The sequence below is a fragment of the Diorhabda sublineata genome, chromosome 5 (assembly GCF_026230105.1).
Source record: "Diorhabda sublineata isolate icDioSubl1.1 chromosome 5, icDioSubl1.1, whole genome shotgun sequence".
NCBI lineage: Eukaryota > Metazoa > Arthropoda > Insecta > Coleoptera > Chrysomelidae > Diorhabda > Diorhabda sublineata.
The window spans coordinates 38,364,700-38,382,761 of NC_079478.1; the positions used below are offsets into that span (position 1 = coordinate 38,364,700).

At 30.3% G+C, this 18,062-nt stretch overlaps 1 protein-coding gene across 1 annotated transcript in view; it reads left to right on the forward strand.

The window, feature by feature from the left end:
* LOC130444070 (calcium-activated potassium channel slowpoke) overlaps nucleotides 1–18,062 on the forward strand; it is a 38,413-nt gene that overhangs the window by 18,121 nt on the left and 2,230 nt on the right. Inside the window, exons 14-25 of the mRNA XM_056779051.1 lie at nucleotides 1,524–1,636; nucleotides 3,345–3,500; nucleotides 4,111–4,187; nucleotides 6,876–6,926; nucleotides 11,924–11,986; nucleotides 13,641–13,670; nucleotides 14,489–14,630; nucleotides 16,083–16,148; nucleotides 17,035–17,209; nucleotides 17,269–17,493; nucleotides 17,547–17,826; nucleotides 17,883–18,019. Of these exons, the coding sequence (XP_056635029.1) occupies nucleotides 1,524–1,636; nucleotides 3,345–3,500; nucleotides 4,111–4,187; nucleotides 6,876–6,926; nucleotides 11,924–11,986; nucleotides 13,641–13,670; nucleotides 14,489–14,630; nucleotides 16,083–16,148; nucleotides 17,035–17,209; nucleotides 17,269–17,493; nucleotides 17,547–17,826; nucleotides 17,883–18,019 (1,515 nt within the window). The remainder of the gene's footprint in view (nucleotides 1–1,523; nucleotides 1,637–3,344; nucleotides 3,501–4,110; nucleotides 4,188–6,875; nucleotides 6,927–11,923; nucleotides 11,987–13,640; nucleotides 13,671–14,488; nucleotides 14,631–16,082; nucleotides 16,149–17,034; nucleotides 17,210–17,268; nucleotides 17,494–17,546; nucleotides 17,827–17,882; nucleotides 18,020–18,062) is intronic.

Sequence of the window (18,062 nt, forward strand, 5' to 3'; positions counted from 1 at the left end):
TACAACCATTCTAGTATATTTTCTGGTAATTTTTCATGAAAAAAATGTTCCAATTGTCAAGTGCACGTTTATCTCCGTAACAGTGTATTTATGTAAATTTGATGAAATTTGATTTTCTTTAAAATGTGAATGATTACAGTCTTCGGATATGCAAATGTGGACCAATGACTATTTGCGCGGAACTGGAATGGAAATGTACACAGAAACTCTAAGTCCATCATTTATAGGCATGCCCTTTCAAAAAGCCACAGAGTAAGTCGGTCTAGCAATTGTCCTCCCTAATAATATTAACCTCTTTATTTTCCATTTTTTTTTATGTTTCATCTTCCATTCCCCTAATACGAATCAAACTCGAAGCTTTCGACATACTCATTAATTCCTTGGTTATAACTGTGTGTAAAAAAGCTTTTGCTTGTATCTAAAATTGGTGTCTTTTTTTTTAGGTGGACAAACAAAAATAATATTATACCAGATGCAATCGAAAAGTAGGTCGTAAATTGGATGCACCGCTCAGTTGTGTTCATTTATGTCCTATTTTTTAAATATTATATTACGTACCTACTATTAGTGTTTTCAATTTCAATTAATTACATTTTTTTTAAAAATTATGTATAAAGCGCAGGAAATTACGTATTACTGAAAACTATAATATCTAAAACGGAAAAGGACTGAACTGAAAGTAAAACTGATAGAACCAACCGTTCCCTCCAGCTAGAAATAGAAAAAAAAAATAGTATATAATTTGACATTTGCTAGACCGATAATGGTTCAAACAATTTATTTAGAAATTAGATGAATAATTATTGTTAATTGACCGGGATATTTATTTATATAAATTCATATTTTGATTCTATTACTAATCATTTTAAATTAATTTTATTGATTATTTAAAAAATGTCGGTCAATGGGCAAATGTTTATTGAGAAAAGTAAAATTTTCATTATTTTTTTTTTAGTAATAGAGTGAACATTAAATACAAGGAGGGTAATATAAACAAAATAGATACTATGTAAAATATAATGGATGCTATGCACTAAATTTTCTAACAAAACGCACATTTTTTTCTTTAATTTTAACATATGAAGTTTGCCTACAATAATTTCATTAAAATTAAGTTTGATAATATTTAGTGTCACCTATCTCTCGATCCTTTTGGTGCAGTTGATTATTTTTTCTCGTCCTGATGATGAATTACGAAAATCTGGCGACAATATTCATTTTCTCTCTCCGTTCGAGACACTTTATCTATATTGCGCGTACTTAATGCGCGCAAAAGTTGCGCAGAACTAACCGAAGCGCTCGGAGGAGAGAAAAAACGATATCGGTGATATTCACTTGATCCAATTTTTTCATTTGTAATTCGTCAAACTTAATTTTGAAAATATAATTTATGGATTTGCAGTTTTAATTTTAAATGGAAACGAATTTGAGGCGGTTTAACGCTTTTACACCAAAATAACTTCTCGCAATGAGTTTTAACAGTTTTACTATGATTCTATGTAGTAGTGTATTATCGTTTTCAGTCTCCTGATACGCAAGTTTGGCAAAACGATTATCTACAAGGAACGGGATGCGAGATGTATACCGAAACGTTGTCCACCTCGTTCACTGGCATGTCGTTCACCCAGGCTAGCGAGTAAGATGTTTTTCCAAAAATTTAAGAAAAAAATTTATAAAATCAAAAGAGAGAAAAAAGAAAACAAATTAGAAACAATATTTCTATTTATATTAAGTTTCGGTAGAATTTAGAGTAGAGATTATTTATTCTAGTGGGTACAATGATAACATATGACAATTTAGAGCATGTAAAACAAGTTAAATGCCAAGTTATTCCAAAAAATAAATGAATATTTCATAATTTTTTCAATACTTTATGACTTTGGACTTAGTAAACAAAAAGTTTCGTATATCAACTCGTTTTATTTCCTCAAATTATTTTCTTATTTATTGTATAATAATGGACAAAACGTCAGAGAGGGAGACGTAAATTATTTATTATAATATTCACTAAGAATTTTTTTGGATAGCTTTATTTTTATTTATATACGCAAAGTCACGTGAATGAGATATGCAATAATTTCAATGCATGATATTTCTTAAGGCCGCTTGACATGATGCAAGACGTCATATTTCTTAATCAAAAACATGCGCAGTTGAAGTTCATTTAATTGTTTCATACAAGATCTCCCATCATCATGTTTATTACTTGCTAGTTGCTATTAATTAGACTATGGAGTCTTTTTCATCTTTTATTTAACTTGACAATGCTTTTATCTAACACATTCTAACCCTATCCTCTCTTAAATAATTATTCTCGAAAAAACATTCTGTCAAATTTCTGAAGGCTAAAGACATAAACAAGTTATGCAACCCTACAATAAATTAATATTAAGCTCAGTTTACACAGATTTTAGCGTATACTAACAATATTAAGACTCTCTTAGTTCTCCTATGCTCAATTTTCATTTGAAGTTATTCAAATGTTTCCTCGTCCGTTCTCGAATGATTTTTACATGTTTTCTCATCTAATTTCGGAGACTGTTCCACCGTCATATTCTGTCCTTGAGACTGAAAAAGCAAGGGGGCAGCAGGTATAATTATAGCGAGTTATATACTTCTTTTTATTCACTTTACTTTTGAGGTTAGGAAATTGTTTACTTTTTCTTAATGGAATGATTTTTTGTCATGTCAAGCAGCCTTTATCTATATACACATGTATTACATTTATTTTTTTAGTGAAATTATAGGCACTTTTTAAAGTGTTTAAATAATTTTTTGGAGCTAATTGATATATACATAAAATAATTTGATCGTCAACGCGTTTCTTCTGTTAATATTCCGTCTGCAAGTATTTTTAAATTGCTTTTTGTAAACGTTTATTTTTTTTTGTGTTTTGTAGATACTGAAAAAATGTTTGATTATTTTTAGTTGAAGGTACTTGCATGTCTATTCGAATAATTAGAAACAAATTTAAATAGTTTTAATAGGAGATAATTTTTGAAAGCATGAATGGTTAAATAAATCTACTGCTTCGTTTTGAAGATATAAAACGGATGGGATGTTTCTCAATTTGCTATTATTTTGTGTATTCCATTCATTTAATCGAATGTCTTTTATTCGTTTACTAAATCGAATGTGTTTACTCGATACCATTCAATAACATATAAAAATACTAATTTCCTTTAGTTATAAATGTAATATAAAACTAATACTAGTACGCCTTAACACATTATCGAATAATATTTGTTTTTCGTTATTCAATATTTTGGTGATAATATCGTTGAAAAGTAGTTAACACAATATGGTGATTTTTTTTTTCATTACACCGTTTCTTTTGCGTTTAGGTTATGTTTCATTAAACTCAAGTTACTTCTGTTGGCGATAGAAGTTCGAGGAATTGAAGGGGCGGATACAAAAATATCCATCAATCCAAGGGGAGCCAAAATCGTTGCTAATACTCAGGGATTCTTCATTGCTCAATCAGCTGATGAAGTGAAAAGGTGAAAGCTTTATTTCATTTTTTTATTTTATTTATTTACTTCTTTATAACCAGTGAAAAATTACAAGCATTTACAATACTTTATAATATACAATACCTGTACCTGTAAGAACTGGTGCCTTACTTATTAAAAATAAAATAATAAAACAGATAATATACATGCTTTTTAATAAAAATAGCTATTAAAATATTTTGCCACATCATTTAAATTATCAATTTTAGTTTCAGTATTAGATATAATTTAGTCAATTTTTTATTTTTCTTATAATTCTTACCCATTTTTAGATTAATATAATTTTTTATTATTATCACAATTATTTAGTATTAAATTTGCTATGATTTTATCTAATATTTTAACAAATTTTTTATATTTTAATTTCAAATTTTCATTGCTGGGATCTAATCTCAGTTGTTCTTTTGTAATTAATTAAATGAATTATTGTTGTACAGATATGAGGAAATTCCAAACGCAGCTTTATTCTCTAGTTACTGAAAAAGGTGGTTCCTATAACTTTACAATAGAAAATTTGACGTAGATGTAAAGTCTGATGAAATTTATTTATTCAAACAAGTTATTACTTTTTTAATCTAATTTTTATTCGCAATTTTAGGGCTTGGTATTATTGCAAAGCTTGCCATGAGGATATAAAAGACGAAACTTTAATCAAGAAATGCAAATGTAAAAACTGTAAGTATCTGTTGTTATAAAAACGAAATACAAAAATTTCCATCATAATCATACTTTTGGTGGTTTTTGTTTTGGGGTATTACGTACTTTATGATATACATACGTGGTGCACAAAATAATTGATAGAATGGAATTACAATGGATTTGGTAAATAACTATTTAAATATTGTATGAAACCGTAAAATAATATGCGATATGATTGTGATGGTCGAATGAAAATTGTTTATATATTAAGAGTGTTGGAAAATCATTTATTGAAATTTATTTTTGTGATGACTTTTAGTGGCTGTACCACAACGTAACTGGTCTCATGAATTAGGTAAATGGCAATGATTTTCAATTTGTCTACAGAGCACATTCCGAAAATACAACTTTTTGAAATATAATTTTTTTTTTCGAATCAATATAACAATTATAAAAAAAAAAATAAAGTTGTGTTGCGGAATTCGCTCCGTGTCTGATTTTGAGGGCCAGCTCTATTTTTTTCCTTTAGTTCCTTTTTCTGCTATATCGTCAACTTTGCATTGAACATTCACGGTTTGATTTTAAAAAAAAACCACTTTAGGACTTGCCATTGGTTTGAGTAGTATTTAAAACAAAAAAAATCTACCAAATTTTTTTACTTTTTATACAAGTTGTCGTAATTTTTATCATGAATAAGTCGTTTTCATTTTGTTCCTTTCGAAACATCACCCCGGTGGGTTGAACTTATTATAAGAATATCATAGGCGCTCGTTTGCTATTATCTGTCCTAAAAACGCGGTGATATTTTCCAATTTCCGTCATTTCCTCGATCCGTCACAAATTTTCGACGTGTTCTTGTTTTTTTACGGTACATGTATACCGAAAAAAATAATTTTGGAATTTTTACTCTACATTTTTTCAAGGACAGATAAATTGTTTCAAGTAATGCTTTGCATACTTTTATTAGGTTGAAAAAAATAGTTATTAAATTGGAAGTATAAAAAAATGATACCATTTCATGTCTACGTGAAACTAAAATTAAAAAATTAGACAACATGTATTGAATGTTCACTGATTTTGCCTGTGTTTTTATTAACTTGAATGTAAATTTTCTCTCACACGGTACCTTCTTGCACATTTTATATGCATGGCTAAGGCATCTTTAAAGAAAAGAATATATATGAAAAAAAGTACCACCCATAATAGATTTTATTTTGTAAAATATCAAGAAAAAAGTAGAACCCCTAAATTATACCGTAATATACGGAGTTGTATATATTTAAATTTTAAGTTGCCGGTTGGATTATTTGGCAATTAGTTTTGTTTCCAGATCTTCGCATCGTAAATGAATTATCGATTTGTCCTTTTTCTTTTTTTACTTATTCGGTACAGATATTTCGAACGTTCCGAAGACGACACGACATTTTTTTCGTTGTTACATTTTTTTGCAGATGTCGGAATGATCATGATGCAAACGGGCATGGTCAAACAAAGCCTTAACGCCTGTGAAAGATACTTGGATGGTAGGGCATCCGAATTTTTTTCGCTTTAAGCTATTTTATATGTTACTGTAATGTGTGTACACTTACGTAGCTTATTATTATTATTATCGTAAAATAGCTCGATACACAATTATTTGCCTCTAAGATTAGCGCTCGTATTATCATATAAATAATTTAGTAATTAAGTACGAGAATCGGGAAAACTTTTTTATTTAAAACATTGTCAATGTCAAGCCAGATTTCACTATTTTTCAAATACTTACTCTTCGAAGACGATGACAGATAAAAATCTTTCTATGAATTGTCGATTATCTTATTATTTCTTTTGATTATTTATAACTTCTCGACAACGACAAAAAAAAACGCCGAAAATCATTACTAAGAGCGCGTTTTAGATTTGATAAGCACTTTTATCGATTACTGTAATCGAACGTTGTTTCTTCTGTGAAATATCCACGATTCGCTGTGTCCGCCGTCCTCGACGATATGTGTCTAGTAAACCCGTCGATGTGGCCATAGTTGTGCGTAAAATCCATTTTCTTTATGTAATTTATCGTAACGCTATATATTGTTGTAACTTAGTGCAGCTATTAAAATGATACCGCAACTACCATCTCTACTACTTCTTAAAATTATGGTAGAAATTGGATGTTTTTGGTTCCTTCGACCGGCACCGTCCTCGGTACGGTGACGATTCTGTTCGATAGAGATTACGGTTACCGTTATACGAAACAATCTGTTTCGCGTTCCAACCGTTTGTAAACCGTTTCCAGGACGGTCGTATCGATACTTAGTTGATTGAAAGTACTATTACTAACTGAAGACTGCGCAGAAACTATCCATAAACTAGTAGGTTGAAACAAACCTGCGCAATCTCCTAACAGTACTTGCTATCAATCAAGTATCGAAAACGGTTCACAAACGGTTGGAACGCGAAACAGAATGGTCACTGTACCGAGGACGGTTTTTTGATGGGTTGGAACGAACCTATTGTCGATAAAATAGTCGTCTGTAGTAGCATTATTGATTTTTTTTTCCGGTAAATGTCATATATGTCATTCTTTCAGAATCGTTTATTTTATTAAAATGACAATTTATAATCGGTTCCAAAAAAAAATCTAATTGCTACCGGTTTCGAGTTTATACGATAAAGAAATTTGATATTCGTATATTTTTGTTGAAAAGAAATATGAAAAATTATTTGATTTGATTTATTATGCAGTAGCGACGTTCAGGAAAGGCATCAGGACCATACAAATGGTTGGTCTAGCAAGTATGTACTATTTTTTCTGTCAGTGTATTTGTTGTGCGTCATCGTCAACACTTGTATGTTTCACACTATATCACATTTATCACGAAATTACACCGAATGTATTTCCCAAAAGGGAGTATAGATACGAAATTGAAATTAATTAATTAATATTCAATCTACTAGTTGTTGAATTTACGTAATTATATCAATTACGGTACTGGCTTGTAATATATATATATATATATATATATATATATATATATATATATATATATATATATATATATATATATATATGGAGAAACAGAAAACTGGCAACTACATTTCGTAAAATTTTTTCAGTTTATATTTGTGGTAACAAAAAATCCTTGTTTTATGAACTTTTTTATGTAATTAAAAATATACGTTTAAATTTTTGATATGTGACATAGTGTGATCGGCTAATTAATGTTCCGCTTTGTTTGTCTATTTATAGCAATCCGACTGGGTCGAATTTTTCTAGTTTTGTCACAATAAATGAAAAAATTTTCGAGTGACTTTCAACAAAATATAATTTAATCGATCAAAAATAACGATAATTTCCTATATTAGTTTTCTATCGATCTGTCAAGCTTTGGAAATTCATTCTTTTTGTCTGGTTATTCTTTGTTATTCATCCATCTGTCTTCTATTCGTAAAATACTTTTCTCTATCAATTTCAATTTGTAGAATTGCTTATGTTTAAAGTACCAGTCCCCAACTAATATTACATTAATAGATTTTACATTTTTGTGTTCATGAAACTTGTTTCCGAATTAATGTATTCGATAATTTTTGAAATATCTTTTGTGTCGCCCTTTTCCCTCGCGCGAAACTAGCAACAAACTCTTTTTCAAAGATTATATACTCGATAGATCTGCCACTCTGTATAAAAAGTTCGATCCTGGCGACATCTTTCGGACTGGCTCCGTACCAAGAAAAAGATTTCTATAATCAAATATTTTATCTAAGGTTCATATCCATGCTAATTTCGCGGGAAATTTGAAAATAACTCGAGTAATTTTATAGCTAGTTGTCTCATCAAATTGTGAATGAAATAAAAATATTACGCAAAATACTTTCATTTTGCTAACATTTCGAATTCAAATATTGTTTGTTTACAAGAAAATATAAATACATGAAATTAAAAAGTTGTTTAAATGAAGTATTTTAGTTTCATTTACAATTTATGTGACAACCAGGTCCCACCATCTAAATTTTACAATTAAATGGTTTATATAAGATATAGGTAGATGGAATATTGAAACACGGGATGATTATTATAATTTTTATTTTGTTTTTGACATTCTATAACTATATCCACAAATAAAAAATTTTTCTTCACACTTTAGCAGGTTTAGGACTGTCAACAGTTGAATGTTGGAGTGTTTAAAAAATGTTTCTGTTTGTACATGGTACATATACAATGGTATATAAAAAATGATTTTATAACCGTGGTTAATTAATGATTACCGTTGTCTTTCTTGCAACTTTCCCTATATTTAACATGTGCTATATTCATCGCAGCATCGTAGTCTTTATATTGTTGATCTTTGCCCTTCAAAATTTTATTAATAATACTTATGTAACAAAAGACGCATATGTTAAAATTAATATTTACATAATCCGTATGATCTGAACAAAATATTGAGGAAATGTCTGTCAAATCCTCAGTATGAAATATTTGTTTCTTTATGCCCAACGAATTGATTAACTGGGACAATCTTTCGAAGATTTTATTAGCAAAACTTTTAAAAATATCACAGAATTTTGCTGAAGGCGCACATAAAACATTTTTTTTATGTTCCATAGAATACATTAATGAATCTGTCTTAATTAATTCGTTCGACAATATTATATTTTTACACAAGAGGCATTTGAGACTTTTAAATAATTTCTTCGCTACTGAACCTGCCCCATACGGAGTGACAATATCTAATCCCGTATATTTTGAGCTTCTATTGAATGGTTTATAAATTGGGACATTGACTATCTATCGGAGGAAATAGCAATTAGTTTCCTCTGCAGAACTTTTCACTAGGATTCATAAGAGTTTTACTGTCACAGTAAATATAAGTACTTACCAGGTAAATGTAGAGTTGGCAGTGAAAGTTTTTTTAACCTGCCATTGGGGTTTCTACAAATTGGTTCAAATATTCTATGTGATGATAATGCTGTATCTGCAAGCATTAATTTGAGCTTTTTTAATGCAAATGCAAACAAATTCTGCAGACGTCTTCATTCGTAGGAATGGAATGTCTATAAAAAAAGTAAAATAAGAATAAAATCATTCAACAAAATGATTTCCTAAATAGAAATTAATGAAGTTGGGAAGAAAAGAGTTATTCTCCTATAGATATGAACTTGATTTCAATTTAAATATTTTTATGTTGATAACTAGTAGTAAATATTATTTACTCACCTTATTCGTGCATCCTGGTACACAGCAGGCCTTTACTCGTTTACTCATATTGAGTAACTAAACACGACAATTCGCAACAAATAATAACTTTTTAATGCACAAAAATGCAAATAGCTTATAAACAAACAAAATCAAACACCTTTGCAAGATGGACGTTGTTCATTCAATAATCTTAGGTTGTTTCTCGATGCATGATTGCAACTTAGTTTCAGAATCCAGATTGACAAACATTCAAAAATAAAAAACACCAAAAAGTAAGCTTTTAGATTTGAGCCAGTAACAGAGATGGCGTTGAAAATCGTCCCAAACTTAACCTATTCCAGTGCACAGGCCCTGCTCTTTTTAAACCGATAGTATATTTCTTATTGAATGTTACGAGCGATTTTTGATGATTATTTTCGTGAAAATGATTCAAATAAGCGATTTGTAATGAGCGAGTGACAACCAAGAACGCCTAAATCAACTTATTATTACTAGTAAAAGTAAGTAACGCGAATTTTGAAAAAAAAAAAATCATTCTGAAACTTTTTTTAACAATAAATATTTGCACAGAAGATTAGCATAAATCGCCGAGTCTCGATAAGAATTTTTTTTATTGACAATTAGATTTTTATTTTTAAAAAACTTTGGTTAGTAATATAACCAAGAAATATCTTTATTATATATTGCAAAGCTTCTTATACGGACATATATTATTTTTTAGAGGCAAGAACAATGTCAAACGTAAATATTTTCGATAGAGACAGGACCGGATTAAGATTTATAAGGCCCGGGGCTAAAATAATGACGGGGCCTCCTTAAGGAATTCGGAAACACGAAAAAATTTAAAAAAAATCAACATCAAAACGTTAGATTTGCGGTATCAACACATTAAAAAATATAGAATGTTCGATAGGGCCTCTATTGGACCTGGGACCCGGGGCCATAGCCCCTCCCCAAGCCGCTAGATTAATCCGGCACTGGATAGAGAAATAGATTATAATATTGATAACGAAAAAAATGAAGAGAATCTAATAATATAACTTCGATCATATCATATACTATTTGCTCTATCGATTCTCATAATTATATTTTTAAAAATTAAAAATGTTTTTCATTATTTTTGCTACGTATAATTCTTTGCAATTCTTGGCATGTTCGCATGATTACGTCCGCTATGACTTTGCATGAATTTAGTTACATTTAAGGTGCGTCTCCATTGAACAAACAATGGGGAAACAAGTTTGTCAAACGCGTTGATTGAAGTGCAGTTTTAACGAACATTCCTTATTTCAACAAACAAACGCGATTCGGCCATGAAACGTTAGGATTTGTCGAAGAATGGGCAATTTGAACCGCCGCCGCCGTCGTCTTGTAGCAGCTTATATTTCAATGGAGGAACCTCGTTCTCGTCGATGGTGGTAGAGATAATTGTTTTTACGGCGTTATGAATATAGTGGTGATGATTTCCGAAATGATTTTTGCCAAGAAATCGGCGTTCAAGGCTATAACACTCAGGTTTTTGGCTTCTGGCGATGCCTATCAATGGTTGATGTATTTATTTGAGGTATCCAAACAAAACATTTCAAAAATTGTACGTGAAAACACCTTCAACACCCAAAGAATGAGAATGCATATCTTCTTTTGATTTTGTTTTTATAATCATCATTATTATGGTCCCACAATAAAGGTTTACCTTCGTAAACGTTAATTTAACTTATAAAATTTTCCTGGCTCCGAAATTCTTTTGTGGAAAAACCACACAAACACACACTGTTCCACAAAATATTTTCAATTAAAAAAATACAAATAATATTGTTTATATATAAAAATTACGCCGGAAAACCACTCGAAATACACTAAAACAAGTGGTAGGGAAAGTCACTGACAAACAATGTTCAATCTAGGACGCGGGAACATTGTTTGTCGAGCGAAAAAGTTTGTTCGTTGTTTGTCCGGTGGGGACGCGGCTTTAGAGTACGAAAATTTGTATGCCGGTAAATTTTGGAAAACGTAAATTCATTATTTTCAATAATCAAGTGTGTAAATTATCACATTTACGATTTTCGTTGTATGTGTATGATAATTTACCCCACAACGACCATCATGAAATCATGATTGGTATTACGAAAAATCGATTTTTCTATGCGTCAAAAGTCATGATTATTGACGTATGCGCAAAATAGTTTCTGTCTAAAAAGTATGCGATTGCACTTTATCAATTGCAGAGTATTCAACTTTCATTTGCAATCAATAACCTAACCTTGAAAAAATTACTAAATTTTCATTTTTGCTATAGATTTTTCGAATTTATCGAAGTTATCCATGGTTCGATATCTGTTAGACTTCCTGAGTTAACGGCCACTTCCGGTATATCCGAATTGATATGATAAATCGATTTCTCGTTAATATCAATCATGATTTCATGATGGTCGTTGTGGGGTTGCATTTATTTATTATAAAATTGACTTTTTTATCTAAAATTAGTCCATATAGCGCATATAAATTTTTGATTGAATGTAAGCAAGAAATTAGATTAGAGGATAATTAGAAAGTAAATTATTAATTGTAGCGAGATTAAAAAAATTATGGTTTACAGATGACCATCATCCCGCTCCCACTTTTACTCCGCCAGAATTGCCCAAGAAAGTGCATATACGAGGTATTTTCAATAAAATTAACCCCCACAAATATATTTTATCAAATTCAAAGCACAATTTTTTATGTTACTTTGCGTACCATTCCATTTTTTTTATTTGCGAAGTATATTTTCACATTAAATTTATTGTGTTCCAAATATTGTGGCATAACAACATTTTTTAATGGTTATAGAGACATAGTATTTAGTTTAGAAGAATTGTTTATTTGGTGCACAATAAAATACGAGCATTGACAATAAAAATTCGTTTCGATATTAAACTTCGACGTCTTTTGAAATACTCTGCCAATTTCTTCGGATGCTAGTACTCATATGGATCAACTTTAAAAACATGAAAACGATATTTTTCTCGTACACTCATGTAGTTTTCTGGAAAATCTAATTATACAAAAAGATAGATGAGATTAAAATGAATATACAACGACAAATTCTACATTTTCGATTGTTTATGGAAAACTATATGAAAAATATTCTTATTTAGTACCTTCTCGTTCTCATAATCTTTCTAGATATATTGTTATTTGATTAAATATTGCATGCGAGTGTAACTATTTTTATTTAAACGACTAGATACGAAAAATATCGACATTGGACTGTCACGCAACGTAAAATCGATAAACATAAAAAATCTATTTATAACAAAATAGGAAAGAAAGTTTTAGTTCCGATTTCAACGGTTTCCGATCATTTCGAGAATTTTGTTTATTTCATTTCAAACAGTAAACTCATCATTCTAAAATTGTTTTTATCAAACTGATACTATCTATAACGGTGGTCTTCAACTTTTTTGAACTCGAGGGCCAAAAACGTACATAATAATTTCTATTTATTTAGAAAAACTTTTAACAAATTTAATCAGTGGGATATTTGACATTGTTTATTCTTAACTAATTCATCAATATATGCCCCAATAGCCTTTGAGCCTTTGTTTCAATTCTCAAACTATTTTCAAGATGAACATCGGTAATTCTGATCCTTGTTTTGGATTTCACAATCTTCATTTGAGAGAATAGCTGCTCGTAAAAATATGTCGTTCCAAAAAGTGATGTAATTTGGGTCAATATGCATTTTATTATATGATATTATGGCCAGAAATTGACCAACTTTGCTGTGATATGTACGCAAACTTAGTAGATATTGTCGGGCCGTTAAAAAAACCGATAGCGGGCCGTAACCGGCCCGCGGGTTAAAGACCGCTGATTTATAATCAACACAGCAGGTAAATTGTTAGAATAGGTGTAGAACATATTTTTTTGAATGACTTGACAAGGTGAATTGTTGCAAAATACAAACGATTTCTTTGTTTATTTGGAATAATTATATATTGTTTGTAATTTGCGTGATTGTACAAGATTGCATGCTTCAATATATCTATATACTAGGAAAATTCGCTACCGATAGTTAAATTTTCCTCTCGTATATGTATATGTAGGCGTATTCCAATATTCTTCTGTGCAAAATTATTGTTTTCTACTATTCTAATATCAACATTTTGATATATATGAGTACTAACTTTCTTATCTCAATTTGCTAGAGCCGCTTTAGCTTGGAAAAATTTTTTTTCACATTAATACAAAAAAAAAACATTAATCATTCCGTAGCTTTAGCTTTTTTTAATCGTTTTTGCATAACTTAATCAAATGCTTTTTATTTGCAGGTGATATGAATCGTCATGATGATGTCAATTGTAAGTTTCACAACATTTAGTATCCATTCAAAAGAAAAAAAAAATCATCCTAATAACGAAACTTTGTGGTATATAAGGGCTCTTGGCAATCAATTTCGATAACGCTGTGCTGTTGCAACGGCTTTCAAAAGCTTAACCGAATTACAAAGATATTTACGAAATTATCCACAATTATATCTGTTGCTCGGTGATTAAATTAATCATTTTTTTATGCGAAAAATTCTCAGATACAATTAAGACGTTTTTGTAGAATTGAATTTCGCAATTCTTTTTTTCTCTTCCCTATGATGAATTATGAAAATGTGATAAAAGTCCGGTTCTGTCCACTACGGAAACTCGTATACGGACAGTTGCGTTACGGTGCCGACAATATTAATTTTCTCTTTCCGTTCGAGACACTTTATCTATATTGCGCATGCTTAATGCGCGCAAAACTTGCGCAGAACTAACTGAAGCGCTCGGAGGAGAGAAAGAACGATACGCTATAAAAAAATTTGGAACATATCCATTGTGGTTGATAATATTATTAAGAATATTTTATTTCAATGTTTAATCAAAATATTATCTGATAAATAATTAATATATTCACGTAATTATATCTTTCACAGGCATTGGCGTGGTGATGTTACATATTTTTTGCTAGGACTTGATAGTCTAGTTTGTTGATAGGATATTTTTATATTTAATAACACCAACCAAGACTATTTATATTTTTTTTTTTTTGACATTATTGAAACGTTTTATATCTGGAATTTCGATATACGTCTCATCAAAATACTGTTTAATTTTTAATTTTAACCTCGTGATTTTATTTACAGTGGCACACAGGAATCCAAATCATAGGAATAGTACAATAGCCATGACGAATATGGTAAATGTAACGAAACAAGTTAATAAAGTAAAACCGAATATTACCAGAAGTGCAACGGATAATGTGACATCTCCGGATTATAATTCAAGGTAATTTCCTTTTCCGCGTACTTTTTATCAAAATTTTGATTAAAGTAATTTTCAAAATTGCAAAAATAAAATAGGTACAAAAACTGCTTATACTTACTGAATTAATAAAAAGCACATTAATATTTTTAATTTTCACGTAAAGTGCTTCAACAACACTGCATGTCACTTATTGTCAATAATTCACGTACATCGAAGGAAATCCATATTAGGAATAGAATAAGGAATTTTCATTGTTTCTCAAGATAATTTATTCAAATGCAGCTCCCTTTCTATACGCAATATTTGGTAGGTTACCAAATAGACACTAAAAAAGCGACTTTCCTACGACCACTTTTGAAAATTATAGATTGCACACTCATTTCTACCTAAGAAAATAATTTATTTCACATACATGTATTAAAACGCTTCTTTTTCTCATGTTATATATGGTCTCGAACGGTAGAGGAAATACGCGAATACAAAACGAATCTGGCTGGGTGCCGAAAGGCAAAAGACCAAATTTAAGAAGACTGAAGAAGTAGACATGACGATTTTGTGAGGTTATATTAGTGTCTACAATAAACATTGAATGTGATTTATGTTCAAATACATTAAACGTTAAAATTAAGTGTTACTACTATAACTGGGTAATGTATAAAGTAGTTGAGTGAAAATTATAGTGAAGGCAGTACATAAATGACTCTGCAACTAATAGATTAACGATTGCTAATAAAATAAATACAAGCACATTAAACGAAAAAGTTGCAAATAGATACATTGAACATAGTGTTGAACAAAATGCTGAACAACATACTGACACTTCACAATCCAAAAAACTTCATCTATACAGCAACAAGAGGCAATAAACATATACCACCAATAATGCAACATTACAAAATCCACTTCAATTTAGTAATTATTATAATAATTGTACATTCAACTTTTATAACGTCTCGGAAAAAAAGTAAAACAAAATCAATTTAGTTTTTGTTAGATATCTAATATAGTTACAAAAAATTTATTGTTCTATCGGTTCTTTTTCTGTTCTTTAGTCATTTCATAATCATTCTTTTCGTTTTTGTCATCTCTACTATTACAAAATATTTTGTAGGATTTTTTAACTTTTTGTGATAAACATGTGTGATAATTATCTTTTTTTTTTTGAAGAATTTTTACGTGGTCGTAGGAAAAATGGTGTACACAACTTGTTGGAAAGTGTATTTCGCACTCGTTACGTTTCAAAACAGTAATTAGTGCGAATTGTATCACTTTCCAGACTCGTTTAGACAAAAGCTTATCTACTAATAATACATAACGTATTCGAGTAGACATTCTACAAACACAATTTACATTTAATGATTGGTCCTTTTAAATTTTGTGTTAATAGGTATTACTTTTTTGATGGCTTCATGTATATGTGACAATATAAAATGTGTGTTACTATAAATGCTATCAGCGTTGTGCTGTTTTCAGAGTGCCGGAACAAGAGACTACATCTTACGCCGGCTATCATCTAGCATATGAAGTGAAAAAACTCATGTACGCTTTGCCAATATCTACATTTTTTTTTTTTTTTTCATTATTAACTGTTGCTTGATTTTGTTGTCTGTAGTATTTTGTCAAAGAAATAGAAGATACACCTTCTAAAATCCCAATAACTTTCTGGAGTTGAAAAAAAAAATCAAAAAATATGGTGTTATCTTGTATTTGTGACATCAAAAATCAAATGCACGAAAATATCCAGTATTGTTGTCATTAATTTGAAATTAAATTTAACATTTTTCCCGGTAATCCAAAGATATAATTTTTTGAGCAAAATTTTGATTTATTAGGCAGCATGTGTATAATATATTATTCGCTCATAACTGTATTTTATTAATACGGGTCTCCCGATAGGAGTGAAAGTTTTAATTTGAACATAAAATTCCCGTGTAACTTTTTCCATATGATAATAATATAACTGTTAATCGTTTAATTAAAAGTGGAGTCAAATCGTATACCCTCATTGGGACTCCCTTTAATAAATAAGCAGTTTTACGAGTTAGTGACTTTTTGAAATTGAACCAGGAGTTATTAAATGTCAATCTGCTGAATTTTAAAGAGAAAAATTTCAGTGACTCAATTCACATGAATTCAATTAAAGAAATAAAATTGTTATCAATAGAATTATTATTTTTAATCAAAAAGTCACTGCTATAATTAGAATCCAATTGTCACACGCATGCTAAATATCTGCAAGTCCTTGTAGTAGATGCCAAAATGAGTATTAGTATAATAGATATCAATCTGATAGCATTACCATCATTTAGAATAGAAATAGTGATCCTTCAATAAATATTTTCTATGATAGATCGCTTGTACAATTTATAATTGATTAATATTTCAATTATTGATTTGTCTTATAAATTTGGTGATGAATTTATAGGCCGACGAGTAGAAGCAGCGGCGGAAATAATCAGAATAACAACGGTGTGGCTTTACCTGTAGGTTTAGCAGACGATCAAGCCAAAGACTTTGATTTCGAAAAAACCGAAATGAAATACGACAGTACTGGAATGTTTCATTGGGGTCCTGCGAAAAATCTAGAAGACTGCATACTGGTAATATCCGTATATTAATTTTGAAATAATGTTTCTATTTTTTTTTTTTTTACTTATAGGATCGCCATCAAGCAGCGATGACCGTTTTGAATGGTCACGTGGTAGTTTGCTTATTCGCCGATCCAGATTCTCCGCTGATAGGTCTAAGAAATTTAGTTATGCCATTGAGAGCTAGTAATTTTCATTATCACGAACTTAAACACGTTGTTATAGTAGGCTCAGTTGATTACATCAGGAGAGAATGGAAGATGTTACAGAATTTACCTAAAATTTCCGTATTAAATGTAAGTATTATTATTATTGTTATTAGTTTAAGACAATTGAATGATTATTTTAGGGTTCTCCGCTAAGTAGAGCGGACCTTCGTGCCGTTAACGTAAACTTATGTGATATGTGTTGCATTCTATCAGCTAAAGTACCGAGCAACGACGATCCTACTTTGGCGGATAAAGAAGCGATTTTAGCGTCTCTTAATATTAAAGCAATGACATTCGATGATACTATAGGTGTTTTAAGTCAAACTAATGGAACGAACGAAGCTGGTACACCCGTCGGTAGTCCCATTATTTTACAAAGGAGGGGATCCGTTTACGGAGCCAACGTTCCTATGATAACAGGTAAATATCATAATATATTATGAGAATTTTTACATAAATACGCTTATTCTTTTTAGAATTAGTAAATGATAGCAACGTCCAATTCTTGGATCAAGATGATGACGACGATCCGGATACGGAACTTTATCTAACGCAACCTTTTGCTTGCGGCACGGCGTTCGCCGTTAGCGTTTTGGACTCGTTGATGTCTACGGTAAGTATAATTCATACTCGTACTATAACATCAAAATGTTACA